The 17918-nt window shown below is 40.1% G+C and overlaps 2 protein-coding genes across 4 annotated transcripts in view; both read left to right on the forward strand.

The window, feature by feature from the left end:
* On the forward strand, window positions 1–12221 carry BDH2 (3-hydroxybutyrate dehydrogenase 2). Its single transcript, XM_027802591.2, has 10 exons — window positions 1–1217; window positions 1327–1407; window positions 2886–2964; window positions 6034–6130; window positions 6657–6765; window positions 7986–8046; window positions 8676–8789; window positions 9329–9387; window positions 10080–10172; window positions 11417–12221. Exons 1-10 carry the CDS (start codon window positions 1209–1211, stop codon window positions 11468–11470), a joined length of 756 nt encoding a protein of 251 aa, XP_027658392.1. The 5' UTR covers window positions 1–1208; the 3' UTR covers window positions 11471–12221.
* LOC102047517 (sodium/hydrogen exchanger 9B2) overlaps window positions 11417–17918 on the forward strand; it is a 23796-nt gene continuing 17294 nt past the window's right edge. For 2 of the 3 annotated variants that reach the window (XR_008730432.1, XM_055700250.1), the window contains exons 1-2: window positions 12731–13828; window positions 16366–16468. Coding sequence is in view for 2 of the 3 variants with exons in the window: in XM_055700250.1 (XP_055556225.1) it covers window positions 16376–16468 (93 nt within the window). In the remaining variant the exon portion in view is untranslated. Of the gene's footprint in view, window positions 11516–12730; window positions 13829–16365; window positions 16469–17918 lie in introns of those variants that run through there. The other variant, XM_005437314.4, reaches the window with a different exon arrangement.

A 17918-nucleotide genomic window follows, 5' to 3' on the forward strand; every position in this document is an offset into this window, starting at 1 on the left:
GTCTGACTTTAAATCAAAAGATAGAATGTTTTTTATATTAGAACAAAAATATTTTTTCAGTTAAAATATGAGAAGTCTGATTTGCTGAACCTGTTTTCTTTGGGGAAGCACTAGTTTTGCTAGCACTTTTGTCAAGAAAAGCTGCTGGGAAAACAATCAGGACTTCTGGTCAAAATCAGAGAAATTAATCTGCTTTAAGAAGTAGGATACTCAATTTGACTTGGTAATCTGAGTCACAGCATCGATTTGAGCATCTCTAGATGATAGCATCATCTGCTAACCTAGGGGAGATTATGGCATCTTAACTTCTCAGTTGCAGCACTCAATACGTTGGATTCATGTGTGTATTTAAAAACTTTAGGTTCTCAGGACACCTTTATATGCTCATAGCTACAGAAACAAATTTTGTTCTGGATTATTAAAGTGCAGAAAGCTTTGCTTATTGGGAACAGAGTTAATGCACACCAGATGTTGCATCTGACTGGAACACAGTGACCTGACCTTTTTTAGGCAGTTCCTTGAAACATCCTGTTAAGTAGTTTACTCATTAAATAACAAAAAATCCATAGGAGTGAGAGGTGGTTACTTGCTGTTACTTGTTTGCAACTTTTGTATGCTGTATTTCCTTAAACACAATTCGGCCTTGAAGTGTGTGCTTGGGCTACATTTTGCTTTTCAACTGCTACACACTGAGTAAGGTGCAACCTCCCAGAGGTTCCCTACTGCTGGACCCAAGCATGCTCATAGTCCCCTGCGAGCAAGCAACGTGAGAGGTGTGACAGGACAGAGCTTTGTTCCCCTGTACCCCCTGCCTTGTTGGAGCAGGGAATCTGCTGTGCTGGAAGGTTCGAAGACAGGTCACAGCAGACACCAAGGCCAGGCTATTGTGTGGGATTTATTGCAACCTAGAAAGTTGATGCGTTTGTAGTTTGAGGGGAACAGAAGACAGACCTGCTTTTGAAGAACACAATGGACGGTGGAAACACTAGATCACGAGCTATTGTACTTCTGTTTCATCTTGACTTCTTTCTTTTCAAGGGAAATTAAGTCCCATTTCTGTTACAGTAAATCTTGACTTTTGAACTCACAAGCTTCTTGACCTTTTTGAGGTCTGTACAAAAAAAAGTTGGAGGCAGTCCACCCTCCCAGAACCCTGGCTGACTCAAGGTCACACTGCAGCCAAACAGGACAACCTGTGATGTGATTTGATGGCAGAGGCACTCTGAATCATGTCTTGGTTTTGGAATGCATTTGCATCTGATTCCCAGGGAGAGCTGTTGACTCACCTTTTTGTTAAAGATTCTGTGACATTTTCTGCCTGCACAGGTTAGCAGTATGGGCCGGCTTGATGGGAAAATCATACTACTGTCTGCAGCAGCACAGGGGATCGGGCGAGCAGCTGCTATAGTAAGTTGGAAAATGTTTTCCTGTACCGAAGCTAGGTCTCTAAAGTTAGCTTGTCCAATGACATCTGCAGCAAGCAGGCTTTCTAATTAACCATAGATGAAGCCAGAACTACCCACTGAAAAAAATCAAGGAATAATACAGTCGCTATACTGCATCATGTGTGCTTTGTGCTGATGGAATTTCTAAAAGCCTTCAGCTCTGAGAGGTGTCGTTAGACAGGGATAAGAGCAAGATCTGAGAATGGCTGCAACTGCTTTTCCAACAATATATGGTTGGTACTGTCTGTACCTTTAATCTTTCTGCTACTTTTTTCTGAGAGAAGATGAGGAGGTAAGGCAATATTTCCCTGTTACAAGGCTCAATACTGCAATAATCCCCTACAGTAAAGCCAAGATATTTTACCTATGTTAATAGTTGGCCTAACTAAGTCTACGTGATACTCACAGCACAGCTACAGTATTGTTCACAATGAGCAACTGTGAGAAATCCTTTACAAATGTTACTGTTAAACAGAATTCAACATATGTATTAATGTTCTGGTTACTTTTCAATTCCTTTTGACCAGTTCTTCCCCTGCTACTTCCTACTCCCGTAGCAGATAGAGACACTAGCAGAGTTATCTTAGTACCTCTGTAAGGTAATCAGCAAGCCAGGAAAAGCTCCTGTAAGCAGGATTTTTGCCAGACTAGTTAGTTTCTCATGCATGCAGTTAAGAATGCAGAAGTCTGCTGATCTTGGCATTTACATTAAAACACTTAGTCCAAGAAGCAGGTAATTTTCCTGATAATTTCACTTTGTAAATATTCAGCAAGCCACAGAAGGCTGGCATGTTTAATGCCACTATCCTTTTAAGCTGCACTTGGGGAACTTATGTTGAAGATTAGGGGCTGCAGTCTGAGATGTCAGAATACTTTTGACACAGAGGTTACTTTGGTAGTGTACCTGTTGATTTATCAGTAATTGCAATGTAGAGGTGAGCATCAAGAATGCAGGAATATCTCTAAATACTAAAGAAAATCTGTGCTTCTCTTAACATTAGTCCAATTATTTGGACACAAAAGATTTTTGTTAAGTTTTTATACCGTCATTCCTCATGCCTTTACCTGTCAAATCCCATAACTTCATTTAAATCCTGCAGTACAGACAATTCCAGCGCTATGTGCTAGTGCATGTGCAGCTATTAAGGGCAATAATAATACCGGTTGTCTTACTCTGGTTACTGTTCTTATACTTTATTTGTGGATTCCTTACTTAAGACAGATTTAGGACCTTTTTCTTTATATCACATATAGTTAGTTAGCTGTCCCCGGGATGTGTGGCAACTGATGTCCATTACTCCTTGACATGCCCAGAATGAAAAGTGAGAGATCAGCTGCCTTCAGGTTTTTATTTCAAGCCAAAAAGGAAACTAGAAGAAAATAAGATTTTATTTCTGGTAAGATCTAGAATATCTAAACTGCTTCTCTTGTATTCTTCAGGCTTTTGCTAAAGAAGGAGCCGAAGTCATTGCTACAGACATCAATGAGTCTAAGCTGAAAGAACTGGAGAAATATCCAGGTAAGTGACCTACAGTAGGCATTAGGTCAGCTCTTGCAAGTTTTGTTGTAGACTGGCTGAAATAGGATTTGAGGATAGGGCAAACTTCAAAAGGCCAGAAGAAATGGAAAATATCCAGACTGATTCTTTAGATGTTGGCATTACTTTATTCTGTGGTGTGGAACCGCAGATATTTAGCATGAAAACTACTGCAACATCAGTATATTGGATAGAGTAATAGTCCAAGCATGTGGAATAACTTTTGAGTTTCCTGTGTCACAGAAGCAGTTGATTTCTGCTTCCCAGAATGGCACCCATTTCCAGTTACCTTTTGGGATCTCTAGGCTGTCAAACATACCACTCTGAAAGGCATGGAACGCTTTTCTCTGATCATAAGAGCTAACATTCAGCTACACAAAAAGTAGATTCAGTCCTTGCATTTCCATGATCCGTGCTTAATAAGGAATGTGTTAAAGAGATTGCTGTCTAGTAGAATTTGTATGTCTTCAGAAACTAATTCCGCCAACATGGAGTAAGCCTACTCTGTTTGTACAAATGCGCAGGCCTGAAGGCTGCTTTCCCACTGGTACCACAGGACCATACTTCAAGGAGAAGGTTTTGCATGGCTCTGTTTCTTAGTCATAGCTGATGCGAGTATGGGACATTATGTTAATTTTTTTTTTTCAGTCTTGAATTAATAAATAAGACTTGGGTATGTTTTACAACTGAAAATGCTTCCAAATTAATTTGACGGAAGGAAGTGGATTTAATGAATTCCTATTATAGGGTGTCAGCCAAATATGCAAATTTTTCTGTGGCACAGCATTTATAGTGAATCAGTCTCTACTGACTGGAGTTCACCACAGGCAATCCCTTTGTAATTCCTTAAGAACTTTAGGACTTTCCAAGTTCATTCTGAGGGTCTTTAGGAAAGTATTACATCTTGAACTGTGTAGTTTTTTTCCCCTCAGCTAATATGCTCACAAGGAAAGACGTAATTTTCCATATACTCAGAGCCATTTCCATCCTTTTGATATGATTAGTTAAGCCATAATTCATCAAGGCTTGGCACATTGTAGTCTTTTGAATTTTATCCAGAAGAGGTAATTCCAGTGGTGATGTTAATCACCAGTCTGTAGTCTAATTGCATAGTTATACACAAATCTCTTCAGAAGTGTCTCTATCATTTAACTAAGGCATATAAAGCCTGTTCATGGAATTGTCAGTTTGGCTTCAAAAGAAACAGATTTTTAAACATTTCAAATTAAATTCTCCCATAATTTAGACATCACTCAGATGCTTTATGGACAGCTTTACAGCATTTCAGAATCATGTATGGTGTGCTAGATGAGACCTCTGGGGAGGCCATTTAGTCCTGCCTACTGCTCAAAGCGGCTCTGGTTAGAGCAGATCGTTCAGGGCTGTGTTGAGTCAAGTTCTGAACATCTCTAAGGACAGAACTTCCTCAACAACCTCTGTCAGCCCCTGTTCCAGTGTGATTGCCTTCATGGTTTTAAAAGAATTACATTTAAAAACAAACAAACAAAAAAAAAAAACCCCACCACAAATAAAAACTGTGAAACAAACAACAAAGAAATCCCACCCAAATCCACAAAACCCAAATACATTCAGTGACACTTTCCCATGTTCCAGCTTCTTTCTGTTGTTTTTCATCCTTCCAGTGTGGGCCTCTGAGAAGTCTGCTCCATCTCCTTTACAGTTTCTCAACAGGTAGTTGCAGACCTTCATTAGCCTGTGTGTCACCAGTTGCACATGACTAAACTGTAAAAAAAACCGAACAAACTATGTTTTGGGGCACACATGTGATCTGTGCTAGATGTCTCTTCATCCTAGATGTAGGATATGCAAAAGGGTGATCAGCAGCAAGTCTTCGTCCCCTGGGAGCCTAATTGTACCCACTAAGAAAATTATTGGAGTATACCCTGACTCCTCTTCCACTAATCCAGGCTTCCTTTGGATGAAAATCTCATGTATTTGAGAAGGGGGCACAGCTCAGTCTTTACACACGGTGTGGACTGAGGGTGCAGGCAAAGTGTGGCATGAAGTATGCCTATTCCCTAGTGAGGATTCAGCCTTGCCATGGCTGAGAGAAGCTACTTCAGTAAATTGAGGTAAAAAAACATGTAGATTATATCATATCATACTACAGCTCACCTGGAAGTGCAGTTCTTTTACTTTGCTCTCTTCTTGTCTGTCCCAGGGATAGCACTGCTCTGGTTGGCCTTAAAGCAGTTCTGTTAAGAGGCGCTGATTCTATCGAGAAGTGTTTTGAAGATTTGTGCCTGAACTTGTTTTGCAGAAACTATCTCAGTCTTCCGGAGAACAGAAGGATTATTTTTTTTATCAGTGTCTGTCTTGAAAGTATGGCACAGGCACAGCCACAGCTGTCAGAGGCTGAAATAAGTAGACAGTGAAAAGCAGTAAGATTCCAAGGCTCCTTCTGATCATAAACAAGTCTATGAATACGATGCTTATGTTTTTGCAATTAAATAATTGACATGATACTATTCCAAGTAATAGAAGTTAATGGTTTATGCAAAATTATTTTCCTCAATAATTAGATGATATAAAGCTGATTCATAATGTCTTCAAATATACATGCATAGATGGCATGCAATATGACTGCAAGTGTGTGACACGTAAATAGTTCCAATTATTATTCTGTAATAATGCGCATGAAATCTTGTTATGATTATACAGGTTCTGTATTTCCTCAGTTCAAGAGTATAGTGGAATTCAAATTTATTGGAAACATTTTTATGGTAAAATACATTAGCTCATTTGCTTGTGTGATGCTGTATGACAAACAAATCAGTTGATCTTCTTTTAATTCCCTTCTGAAAATTTAAATAGCATGACACGCTGTCCATTGCTGTCCCAATTTAACCATTGCACTAACTTAATGATGAAGTGCAGCTCTCACTCACGAGTCTCTATGTCTTGGTGCACCACTGAGGGGACTGTTTCTGGCGAGCTGCTGACTTGAATTGTAGATGCAATCCTCAGCACTTCAGAAAAGTAAACTGTTGATCCTTTGCTAAAACCAGTGCAAATACCTTGTTCTTCTAGGCATTCAAATAAGAGTTCTGGATGTTACCAAAAAGGAGCAGATAGAAAATCTGGCCAAGGAGATTGAAAAGATTGATGTTCTCTGTAACATTGCAGGGTAACTAGCTTCCATTTGATCCTACTATTTCTCCAGTTTTCCCTATTCTCCAGAAATACTTTCTTTATTATTTAAACGCACTTTATTTCTATTGTTTTAATACAGTTTATACCTTTAATACAAACTTCCATATCTTTTCATCAAAACTGAACTTCTTGTGCACAGTCTTGTTACCCAGGCCAAGGTAGAATGGCTCTGGCATTTGATTTCCCCACTCTATAGGTGCCCTGTACTGGTGGCTTCAGCTCTCTTAGCACAGCTGTGAGCAATGGCCTAGTAGTGCTCTACTTTTTTTTTTTTAATTTCTCTATTGCTAAGCAGTCCTTGGCACATACCAAGTCTGCCTGGTGTCCCTGATACTCATCAGAAGAAACATACTGTTGCTTGCTTTCTTTAGTAGAGCTCTTGTCCTTCCTTTTCAAGGCTGGAAGAGTTAGCTACTGCAAAACAGTAATAGAAAAATGTGCGTAAAATGCCACAGAAACATAAAACACAAACAGTAATCCACTTCATGCGCTTATTCCAGGTTTGTTCATCATGGAACCATTCTGGAGTGTGAGGAGCAAGACTGGAACTTCACTATGAACCTCAATGTTCGCAGCATGTACCTCATGATCAAGACATTCCTTCCTAAGGTAGAGGCTTGGTTGCCCATGATTTTTAGTCTCTGCTACATTAAAGTGTGAGAAGCATAAGCTGTTGCCACTGACAGCATGGGATTTGAGATAAAAATGCAAATATGCAGGTTTGGTTAGTGAAAGCCCTTAAATTGTATCAATCCTACTCTAAAACATTCTCTGCATTGTGTAATCCTTCAAGTAGACAACCGATCTAAAGGATATGGTAGAGAAGATTAATTCAGGGGTTTTGCCCTATGTAATTTGTAACTAAAACCCTTCAAATACAGAGCAGTGAGGCAGCCATTGCAATACAGTGCTACCATATTATACCATAGCACACAGCTGCACAATACCACTGCTACAAAATATTTGTAAATAATCTATATTAATGTGAATTTTATGGAACTCTGGAAACTATCTCGTGAAGCAATTTGTTGCCACTGCTGCCAACATGCTGATTATCAGAACAACAACTCAATTAGACAGTCTAGCAGCTTGAGGACACTTTGTGTTTGACACAATAACTAGCTTCGGGACTACAAAAATTTGTGGACTGAATAAGGTTTTTGTATTCCTGTAAATGCAAAGGCCAGATGTGGAAGCAATGACCATGACTGGATGATGACTACTTTTTTTTTTTTTCAGTGTTGTTCCAGTTCTTTTTTGTTTGTTTCTTTTGTGTTTTGGTTTGATGGCTGTTTTCTGGTTTTTTTCCTTAGCTCATCTTCATTTTCAGAGGTGGTGTTATAACAGCTTTAGGCGTATCAGGTTTTGGTATGCCTAAAAAGTTTATAACTTAAGGAAACTTACCTACAATTCAAAGATGCTAGTGAGCTGTGCTGTAGAAGCTGCTTGCTTCTCCAAAGCAAGAAGGGTTTGAATGGGACAAGTGAATTACTGCATCAGTAGATGGCATGAGCAGATGTCTATGTAGGGTAACTTACTGTGGTGACAAGAGGGCAATGATTCAGAGGTGGCTCTCCAGGAAAAAATCTTTTCCTGTCAGTCTTCACCCCCAGATGACTTCGGAGAGCTAGTGAAAAATTCAGATTCTGTTTTACTACTACAGTCAACAGATCAAAAAGTGGTAAGCACGTACTCATGCCAATTAAGCTTTGTTACACTGTGTACCAATTGCATGTGGGGCTGTTCTGGAGGTTGTTATGGGTTATTTTGCTGGATCTGTAGATGACAAAATAGCTTTGCATTTGAATGACCTAAGTATTGTTTTGCAGATGCTTAAACAGAAATCTGGAAATATTATAAATATGTCTTCTGTGGCATCCAGCATTAAAGGTCAGTATCTTGCTAGAGTTCCTTAATAAATCTTTAGAGTTATGGGAAAGCAAAATAAATAATTGCATAACTTTGAATTTAGAGGGCAGTGCTAGTCCTGTGGAGGGATACAATTAAAAAACAGTGAACACATCAACTTGTACATACACACAAGGACACAGATGGAAAATTGCAGAAACACCAAGATCCTTGCCTCTGAGCTTTTGAATCTGTCCTGAATGTTTCGTAGCATCCCTTTTACCAAGTTATTTTCACAAAAAGGAATTACTTCCAGTGACTTTCTGCTATGTATGCTCTTAATGAAGAAAAGACAGTTACGCAAGCACAGCAGTTACGCTTCCCCAGGAAGCCTGGTGCTGACTAACAGATGGGTGACCACTGTTACTAAATCTTTGTTTGCTTTGTTAACTTTCCTAGACTACTCCCCAAACTTATACTATTGAAAGATTGTGTGCTTTGCTGTGGTGTACGCTTGAGTAGAATCCTGGCAGTCAGCATTCTAGTTAGCCTGCTGCTATGGAGGGGCTACAGGAAATGCTGGGGTCCAAAACCATGTGCATATTGAACAAATCTGCCTCTCTTCTTTTTTTAATAATTTCTATGCTGCCTTCACACTGACCCTTTGTTAGGAGTTGTGAACAGATGTGTATATAGTACTTCAAAGGCAGCAGTTATTGGTCTAACGAAGTCTGTGGCTGCTGATTTCATTGAACAAGGCATCAGATGCAACTGCGTATGTCCTGGTAAGTATTCTTACATTACTTGGTAAACTGGGAACAGGTGCTGGAAGGCCCATTTAGTTTGAAATCATTAACAAAGAACAGACTTGCAAGTGGCAGCTGAAGTTATGAGCAATCTCAAAGAACAGGACATGCTTGAAACATTTCTGAGATTTAAAGTAGAAAAGCTGTTACTTCTGTAGTTAAGTTGTATGTTTAGTCTGTTAACGCAGCACATGCACATTATACATGCATTACACAGAATTTGAATGCTTATTTTCAAAGATAATCTAGGAAGTTAGAAGCAGGCAGGGGGTTCAGGTGTTTAATGACATGGAAAGTAATTAATACTCAAAAGTCTTGCCTTCTATTGAAATTTAGAATTGTATGCTATGTTGATAGTTTTGCAGTCTTTCTCCTGAATCATATTATAAAGTTTCACATAAATGTTAAGACATAGAAATAGAACCAATGAACTGTTTTGTTCATTGTTGAACAATGAATGACAATCAACTGATTGTTGATGCAGTTGACTTAAAATTTAATTTTAAAATTTTGCTTAGGGACTGTTGACACACCATCTTTACAGGAAAGAATCCAAGCCCGCCCTAACCCAGAACAGGTAAGAAAGCAATTTATTACTTTGATCATGGTTGTACATATGTTTAACTCCCTTTAAAAAATAAATATATAGTGGCACTTCTGCCAGCAGTCAAGAATGTCCCCTATTTCAGAGTGCCAATGATAACAGTAGTGTTGCCTTTAATAGTTTGGACAATCTGGACTTAAGACAGAAGTCTTAAAATGCCTCAGAAGGGTACTGTTGGGTAGTGAATACAGAGGGTCTGTCATCTGTGGAAGTGTCTGCAACCGCAGGTTACAGGTATCTAGTGCAAAAGTATAAGGCAGTTTCTACTGTAGCATGTGGCAGCCACAAGCTACTGCAAAACCATGATAAAAAGGGCATTCTGGCCCTTGTATGTCAAAATTACTTAGGTTGTTCAACCTTACTAACTAGATAACTGTGAGCCCTCATTTGAAGGGCCTGGGAATATCTACCACCAAAGGAAGAAGGACTTATCTTGGCTTTATTCTGGAACCAGATGTCTAGGTCCAGTCTCCTGTTTTTCAACCCGAAATTCACGCTGGTGTTAGTTTTCTACTTTCTTTTTCTAGCATAAATTCCCTACTCAGTGTAATAAAAAAAAAGTTATTTATGACCTGTTCCCAGTATTGCTTCGCACATGTCATACTAATTGGACTAAAATAATTGGGGTTTTATTTTTGATGTACCAAATGCTCTTGGGTATCTAGGCACTGAAAGACTTTCTAGCCAGACAGAAGACTGGCAGGATGGCTACTGCTGAAGAAGTGGCCCATCTCTTTGTGTACTTGGCCTCTGATGAAGTAAGTATGGAACAATAAAATTTCCTGTCACAGAATCCTGTGCTGCTTTGCTGCTTCACAGTAGCAAGAATTTTCTTTAGAAGGATTTATACTGTCTTTGAGCTGGGTTATTTAAATAATTAAATCTTTTACCAAGTTCAACCTATGATACAAAAAGTGCTCTGAATGTTGACAGCGATGTCAAGGCTTTATGCATTTGGTACCATAGCCTGATGGTTTCCTGACACCTGAGCAAATTGTCTGACCCCGGATCGTTCTGAATGATGGGAGAAATGGGCTTGCCTGCTTTTGCAAGTTTGCACCACAACTAGAACGTATTTTAAGGAGGTAGAATTAGTAGCCATCACCTACCCTCACTATTCAAGAGCAAATACTTGTGTAGAGCCACTGGAAACGTTGGCTAAAAGGGCTAATGCTCAGAGTGAATTTACCCTTTCAGCATAAGGAAAACAAAAGACCCACTGAGGCTTTTACACACAAAACCCTTAATGACCACTGCAAATACCACCAACGCTAATGAGCACACATCAAGGTTACTTTGGATGCTGTAAACTTACTATGAATCTAAAACTGGACTAGATTCCTCTGGACTTGCCCAGCAGTTCTACTGAGCATAACATGATACTTCAAAGGAGTTAATTCAGTCTTAATGCTGCTGTCTATCAGTAATCTGATTTCTCATTTTCATCTTGGTTTTAGTGTTCTCTAAAGCTACTAATTTTTTTCGGTCTGATCATAGGGTTTTCAACCATGTATAGACAGAATTCCAATTTTCCAATATATTCCAGTACTGACATAGAGAAGAATGGCAATAATTCAATTGTGTACCTCACTGTCTGCCTAATCTGAATTTTCAGTTAGGTCCCCTTATAATTATTATATTATATATTATATAATTATATAATATAATATAATATGATAATATATAATATATATGTATTAATATATAATATGTAAAATATGTTATATAATATAATAAGAATATTATCATTATATAATATTTATAATTACATAAAACATGGTCAGTTTCTGTTTAGCTGAACAGAGCTAATAACATCATAGGGTGAGGTAAAGGCTTCCATTTCTAAATTTGTTTTTATTCTATCAATTCAGATACTTTTGTAAAACAAAAAAAGGGTTTGTATAAAAAAGCAGGTTTTTGAATTTAAGGAAAATGTGTTTACCTGTAATCAATAGCCATGACACATTTGTTAAAATTATTGTTGCTTTTTATGTCATTTCAGTCTGCCTATGTGACTGGAAATGAACTAATCATTGATGGAGGATGGCGCTTGTGATTAACCCTACCTGCAAACAGAAATCCCTACTATCGAAGGCAAAAAGTGAGGATCATGTTTCTCAATTAAGATAGCTTGCAAAGATTTAGATCATGCACATGTCTTTCAAAACAAATTTTTGGTGCATTTTTACTGCTATATGATCTCTGTATAAATTGATCTTACGGATTCACTTTTCCCTAAATACTGCAACACAGGAGTAAAACATACTTAATATGTCTTCAATTTATGGTATCTCCAAAAACATGAAAGAGTAGCAATTCAACATTTAAGATTTCAGAGAGCAAAGAATATTATTTAAAGGACAAAATCTGAGTTGTGTGTTAAGCAAATCTGAGTGAAAGGATTTAAATGCTACATTTATTCTCATCCTGCAAATTATGTGGGAGGTAAATATTCACAATTCCTGCTAGTACTGACAGACTCTCCAGAGAAAACGAAGAGACTACCATTAAATCACCTGAACTGTGTGGTTTAAACAAGAGAAAAGACAGAAATAATAGCACATGTGAAGGTTGGAACATTTGAATAATTTTGTTATTGGTGACAGACATTTCTATATTGGAGACCATGCTAGTTACAAATTGTACTTTGAAAGCACATTGTTATGCAAATAACAAAGTTAGTTCTCTCTGCTCTGTACTATCATCAGCAAAATGATGGAACATGTCTACTTAAAATCAGGCTTCTTACAGTTTTAAAGTAAGTGAGTGTAACTTTGGCAAATAAGACAGTACTGTGGATGTTGGCTTCCTCAGGCTCATTATGCGTTTAACTTTTACCTTTAATCATGGTTGGAACATTCTGTGCTTGTGTAGTTTGTTTATAAGGGTCTTGAGTATCTAGTATTTCAACAAAGTGACCTTGGCAGCCAAGCAGGATCAAGTTGAGGCAGAAATTCAAAGTTATCAAAAGTGGCTCCACCAATATTCACTGATGTAGATCTGTATGTTTAAAGTTCAGGCTGGCAGGATACTGTTTCAATGGTTTCAGAGTTTAATATGAAGGCCACAGTCCTGCCTCTCAAGTAAGAAGGCTTTACCTTGAAAAGAGAATCTCTCTTGAGATTCAGTGGTGACACTGGAGACTTGCAGTGTGTATTCTGCAAATAAAGAATCGGAGAGAAAAATTCATTACACTTATTGCATATTGATCATTTTTGGTTCACTGGTGATTGTAATATACAGGTGTTACTCAGAAATGGCTTTTTTTTTCTGTCGAAGCAGCCCTGCAAGAAAAGGACATTGCACTGAAAGAACAGATACGGATTTTTTTCAGTGGTTGTCTGAAAAGCTGGTGGCCCAGGAAAAAAATAAAATCAGCAGAGACTGCTGTCTCATGCTTTATTAGCAACATTTTTCATGGGGGTGCGAACAGCTAGAACTCTGAAATGTGCTCTAATGTCTGAGGGTTTTCCAGCAGGCTTGCTGGAATTATTTAAAGGAGAATGCATCTTAATGGTCTTGTGACCTCTTAATTCCCTGGCCTGTTTTTAACGGAGCTGGGTAATCCGGTTTGTTTTCCTTCCACCCCTATGATAATACAAAGAGGAGTGTTTTGACTTTTCAGGTTCCAGGTCAAACTTTTCTTTATGGGGTAGGGGGAAGAGACTTCCCAGACTGGATTCTTATGGAAAACTTAGTGTGATTAAAAAAAAAAAGTGGGTGGTTTTTTTTCACTTGGATTTGTAGTCAGCTTAATTCTTGTAATGCTACCACAAGTGAAGTAGCAACATGCTGCGTTTGAACCTGCTCTCATACAACCAGTGTAGCTTGTGTAATGAGGCTGAGACAGCCTGTCTCATAGCCTCGAGGTGCACGCACTTGGTGGTTCTTTAGGAAGCAGAACTGCCTTGATGGGAACACCACACATGCACTAGTTAGATTTTTTTTTTTAAATTATTATTTATATATTCTCCTATACAATTGTTCTGCATGCACCCGGAGCAGAATATCCGTGCCTTTACCCTTTCTTTGCACCTGCCCCCAGCTGCGGTGGGCAGCCTGAGTGGCAGCGTGGCCCTGGGAGGCGACATTCCTGCTCCGTGCGGGGTGCGACGAACGGCCCTCCCAGCGGAGGGGCGGCTGGCCGAGGTGCCTTGGGCTGACCGAGGTGACAGCGCTGTGACAGCTGCACAGCCGCCCCTCCCCCAGCCTGCGGCCCGCGGCGCCGAGGGACGCGCAGCCCCGGGGAGCCCCCGCCGTGCCCGGCCCGGGGCGGAGGCTGGCGGCACCGGGGGGGCGGGGCGGGGGGAGGGGCGGCCCCCCCGAGCCCAGGGACCCGCCGTGCCGGGGAGGCTGCGCCGCGCCGCGCTGCCCAGCTGCTGCCCGGAGCCCTGTGTCCGCGACGGCGGGAGAGGTACCGGGGCTGCTGGCGGCGGGGGGGGGGGGCTGCGGGCTGGCTTTGCGGCAGGCGGGAGGGAGGTGGCGGCAGGGTGTACTCGTGCCTTGCGGGTGGTGGTGCGGGGTTTGGGTTGTCGGTTCTTTCGGTCTTTTATGTTGTTCCCCCCCCCCCCGGGTGTTGGCAGTTGTGGCGGTGGCTGCGCTGAGCGGGGCGCGGAGCGAACACGGGTGCGTGTGCTGCACCGGGGCACCTCCCGCCTCTCCCGCGCATCCCGCCTCCCTACCATCAAAAAAAAGAGGAAAAAAAAAAAAAGTAAAATGATAAAATGAGAGGATCTGAATAATCTATAACAAAAACCTTTCCTATTTCAAAATAAGGAAAGCATGCTTTACGTGGAGTTACTAAAATAAGGCTGTCGCTGGCTGGTTTCCATGGCAGAGGCTCCTAACCCTGGGGTACAAATTCTGCACTGTGATTTCTCGGTTGCTGATTTTGTTTGTTTGTGGGTGAAATTAAAAAAAAATCACCCATAAAAACAATCCACACCCACAAAAGCAAACAAACCTTGGAACAAACAAACCAACCCCACGAACCCCAAAAAACCCCACCATGATGTGGGTAAACTAACTGCTCGCTTTGGTCTCATTAATCCATCTGGCTGTTGCTTGAAACAGCGGTATCAGGACTGAACAGGGTGAAAATTTGTCACGAAACAGGTGAGGACAGCAGCACGTACACTGTCAGATTTCTCGTTCACACCTCGAAACCCTTTGTGCTAAGCAGAACATCCACTCTGCTTACTTGGTCCGTCTCTTTCCTATTATGCTACTGTGAGCAGTGCATTCGGGAGCAGGAGCTGAAGCTGTTGTGAGGTGGACTCGGGCTTCTCAGGAGCGTTAACATGTTTCTTGTCAGCAACTACGTGAGCCTGAGAACTGGGATGTTGCCGGTGCAAAGCGACATCTGTCCCTTACCCACACGTGCCCCTTTCAGAGTTACGACATTAAGTACGTGCATCCTGGGGAAGTGGTTGGTGAAGGCAAGGAGGGAGGCACGGGTAGGTTGCTGGTGCACTCTGTTCCATTTAGTGGACTGGTGTTTGTGGATTCCTGGCCCCCATGAAAGGATGAACAATCCTAATGGAGAGATACTTTTGTTTTTTTCATAAAAAGCTTTGAGATTCTGCAAGTAGTAATTAAAAAACAGAGGGAAGTACAGGAATTTGAGTAAATTAACACTTCACATTTAACAAGGAAAGGAAGCAAAGCTATTACCCTAGAACACATCAAAAGTGTTTACTTATGGCTCTGTATTCTTACTCTGTGCCTTGACCATGTTCAAGCCAGTTTCATATCAGATCAGCTCAAACAAAACCACCCAGGTATTAACAGTAGCCCCTGTCTTTGTTTGTGGCATCAATTGTTTCCAAGTATCAAACATATATTTATAAATCAGAATCGGGTCTCTGACTTGCTTCCAGCAATTTAGCAAGGCAGGAATTTCTTGGCTCAAAAGTTCTGGCTTAACTTGAGTGGCGTTTTATATAGCTAGAGCAATGTGAAAGATTTCAAGAAAACATTGTCGACCCTGGAATACAGTTGTGGAGAATATACGCACATGTTTGCTGTTACAGAAAAGAACACTAGCAAGCCTTATCTTCAGGTATGTGTGTGCCATTCCTGCTGGCTCAGGCTTCTGAAACTACAGTAAATATTTGCACACACACAAAAAAATCTGACCTACAGAACAGTACACTGCTATCTTTTGTTAACATCTATGGGACAAGAAGTAGCCCAGTTAGACTGTGTAAATACAATGACAATGACCAGGTCTGAGAAGTGTCTCCATGGGGGTATGAGCAGCAAAAAAGAGCCACGTTCTGTCAGCCTCACCTGGATATAGAGTGTAAGCTGTGCATGGCCCTAAATCTTTATTCAAATAGGCATCTTCTCTTTCTCAGACATTCAGTCAGTGTGTTTGGAGTGGCATCTAACAGAACCATGTTCTTGAAAATTTCCCTGAAAATTAAGTTGGATCTGGTCACGTTTAAGTTATGGAAAAAGCGTCCTCTCACGTGTATGCTTTAGAAACTATAGTTGTTCTTAACTTTACGATGTGGTTGCTTGCACTGCTGTGCACGCAGGGGCTGTGACCCTTTCAGAAATTATGGTCCTGGTAAGTGGTATTGACAGCAAATAACCTTTAACGTGTGTTGATAGGAGGTACAAATAGATATATAGGTATTACAGCCATACTTTTAAGGAGTAAATAACAGGTTAGCACAGGTCATCCTCATTCTGAAACTCAGAATTTTAGATATGTTTTTTTTAGTGCTTGACTCTCTAAGCTGAATACTGGTCTGTTAGTTTCTGTCTCTTGTTCTTACGCACAACATACACAGGCATGCAAAAAGCATTAAGTTCCAAATTGGGCTGTAAGGGTTTTTTCACATGATGTATGAGGAAGGAGACAACATCACTGAGAAGTCTTCTAGCTGGAAAATAGTATTATTTGCTTCTCTCTAACTGTTCTATCTTTACCGCTTTCATTAGGTTTGCAGCAATGATAAAGGAGGCTATTGTAAATGACAATGAAGATTCCGAGCCATCAGTATGTGAGAAAAATGGCATGATTCCCATGCATGAGCAAAGTGAGGTAATCAAAGTACAGTTCTACTCAGAGGGAATCCTTTTCCTTTCCTTTTTCTTCCTACATCTGTTAAAATTTCTACATCTGAAGGGAATACAAAGAGAAATCTCCTCAGTGGGAATTTCTTAAAATTAACAGATGTTCATGTTTTTAAAAGTCTGCAGTATGTTGGGTTGCTCCTAATCAATGGTTGCAATTTCAGCTTGAAGTGGAAAATGCATCAGCATACGTTTTACAGTCAGCTATGGAAGAGAATTGCATGGACTTGAGATTGCTTCTTTGCTTTCAAATTGTGCCTGTCAGTGTGCTGGCTGAAAGTTGTTCATGCATGTCGTCCTTTTCTTGCCTAATAAAAATAAGAAACTCCATAGTTTTAGACCTCTATATGTATTTATTTCCAGTGTTCTTGGAAACTTCTGTGGCTTTCAAAAAGACTTGTAGTGAATGCAAGTAAGAATAAAATTCTTAACATAAAAGGCACTTAAGAGTCAATGTAGTCTTAACTGTAAAGATAAGTACTGTATAGCCTGTCTTTACACACACAGGTAGCTGATGATCACAGAATCATAGGGTAGATAAACCAGGAACTCTGTGCTGAAAGATCACAAGATTTGTGTTCCAACTGTGACTCTGAGTAAGGGAGCTATATATATTTTTATATGTGTATATCTAGGGAGAGATGAGACAAAAATAATTGGAAATGGGGAACTATTGCTGGAAGAGGGCCAAATCGCAGTATAGGCAAGAATTCCATGTCCATGCTATGACAGTGAGCTGACATGAAGGTGAATAATCATAAGGGAAGGTAGATGATTAACTTGTCAAAAAATAAGGACCCAAAAATTGGGACACACATCCAAAAATGGTCAAAAAGTGCTTTGGCTATGAATATGGATAAGTAGATGAATCGGTATAAGAGGACAGCTTCACAGAACCATTCTGCAAGGAAGTAACTCCCAGTGTAGTATTTCTCCATCTCTGCCTTGACTTACCAGCTTGAGCGTTCCAGCAATGGATCACGTGAGTAGTGCTTGCACTGGCCAACGGTTGTTTCTTTCACCTTTGTCTAATCAGAAGTAGGTTTTGTTATTTTGATTCAAGGCTTTGCAACAGAAGTTATTTAGCAGGTATATTAAGGACACTGTCTCACTGGAATGATGCTAATCGTTAACTGTATTGTGAAATCCAGTCTGGAAGCAGAACCCTATCAAATTACAGAAAATATTAATATTTGGCTTGTATATGAATCAAGCTGAACCTGGCTTGTTGTTATTGTTTCTTCATCAAATATTCTGATATTGTTGCCGAACAGGTGCTATTTGTGACAGGAGTCCTGTCAGTTGCAGATAAAAGGTGAATGTCCCACGGTCTCTCATATTCAGTCCTTTATGCCACGCAAAAACGCATAACCAAAAATCCCAAATATACTACAAAGCTGGACCATTCCTACAGCAAT

The sequence above is a fragment of the Falco cherrug genome, chromosome 1 (genome assembly GCF_023634085.1).
Source record: "Falco cherrug isolate bFalChe1 chromosome 1, bFalChe1.pri, whole genome shotgun sequence".
NCBI classification, from domain to species: Eukaryota; Metazoa; Chordata; class Aves; order Falconiformes; family Falconidae; genus Falco; species Falco cherrug.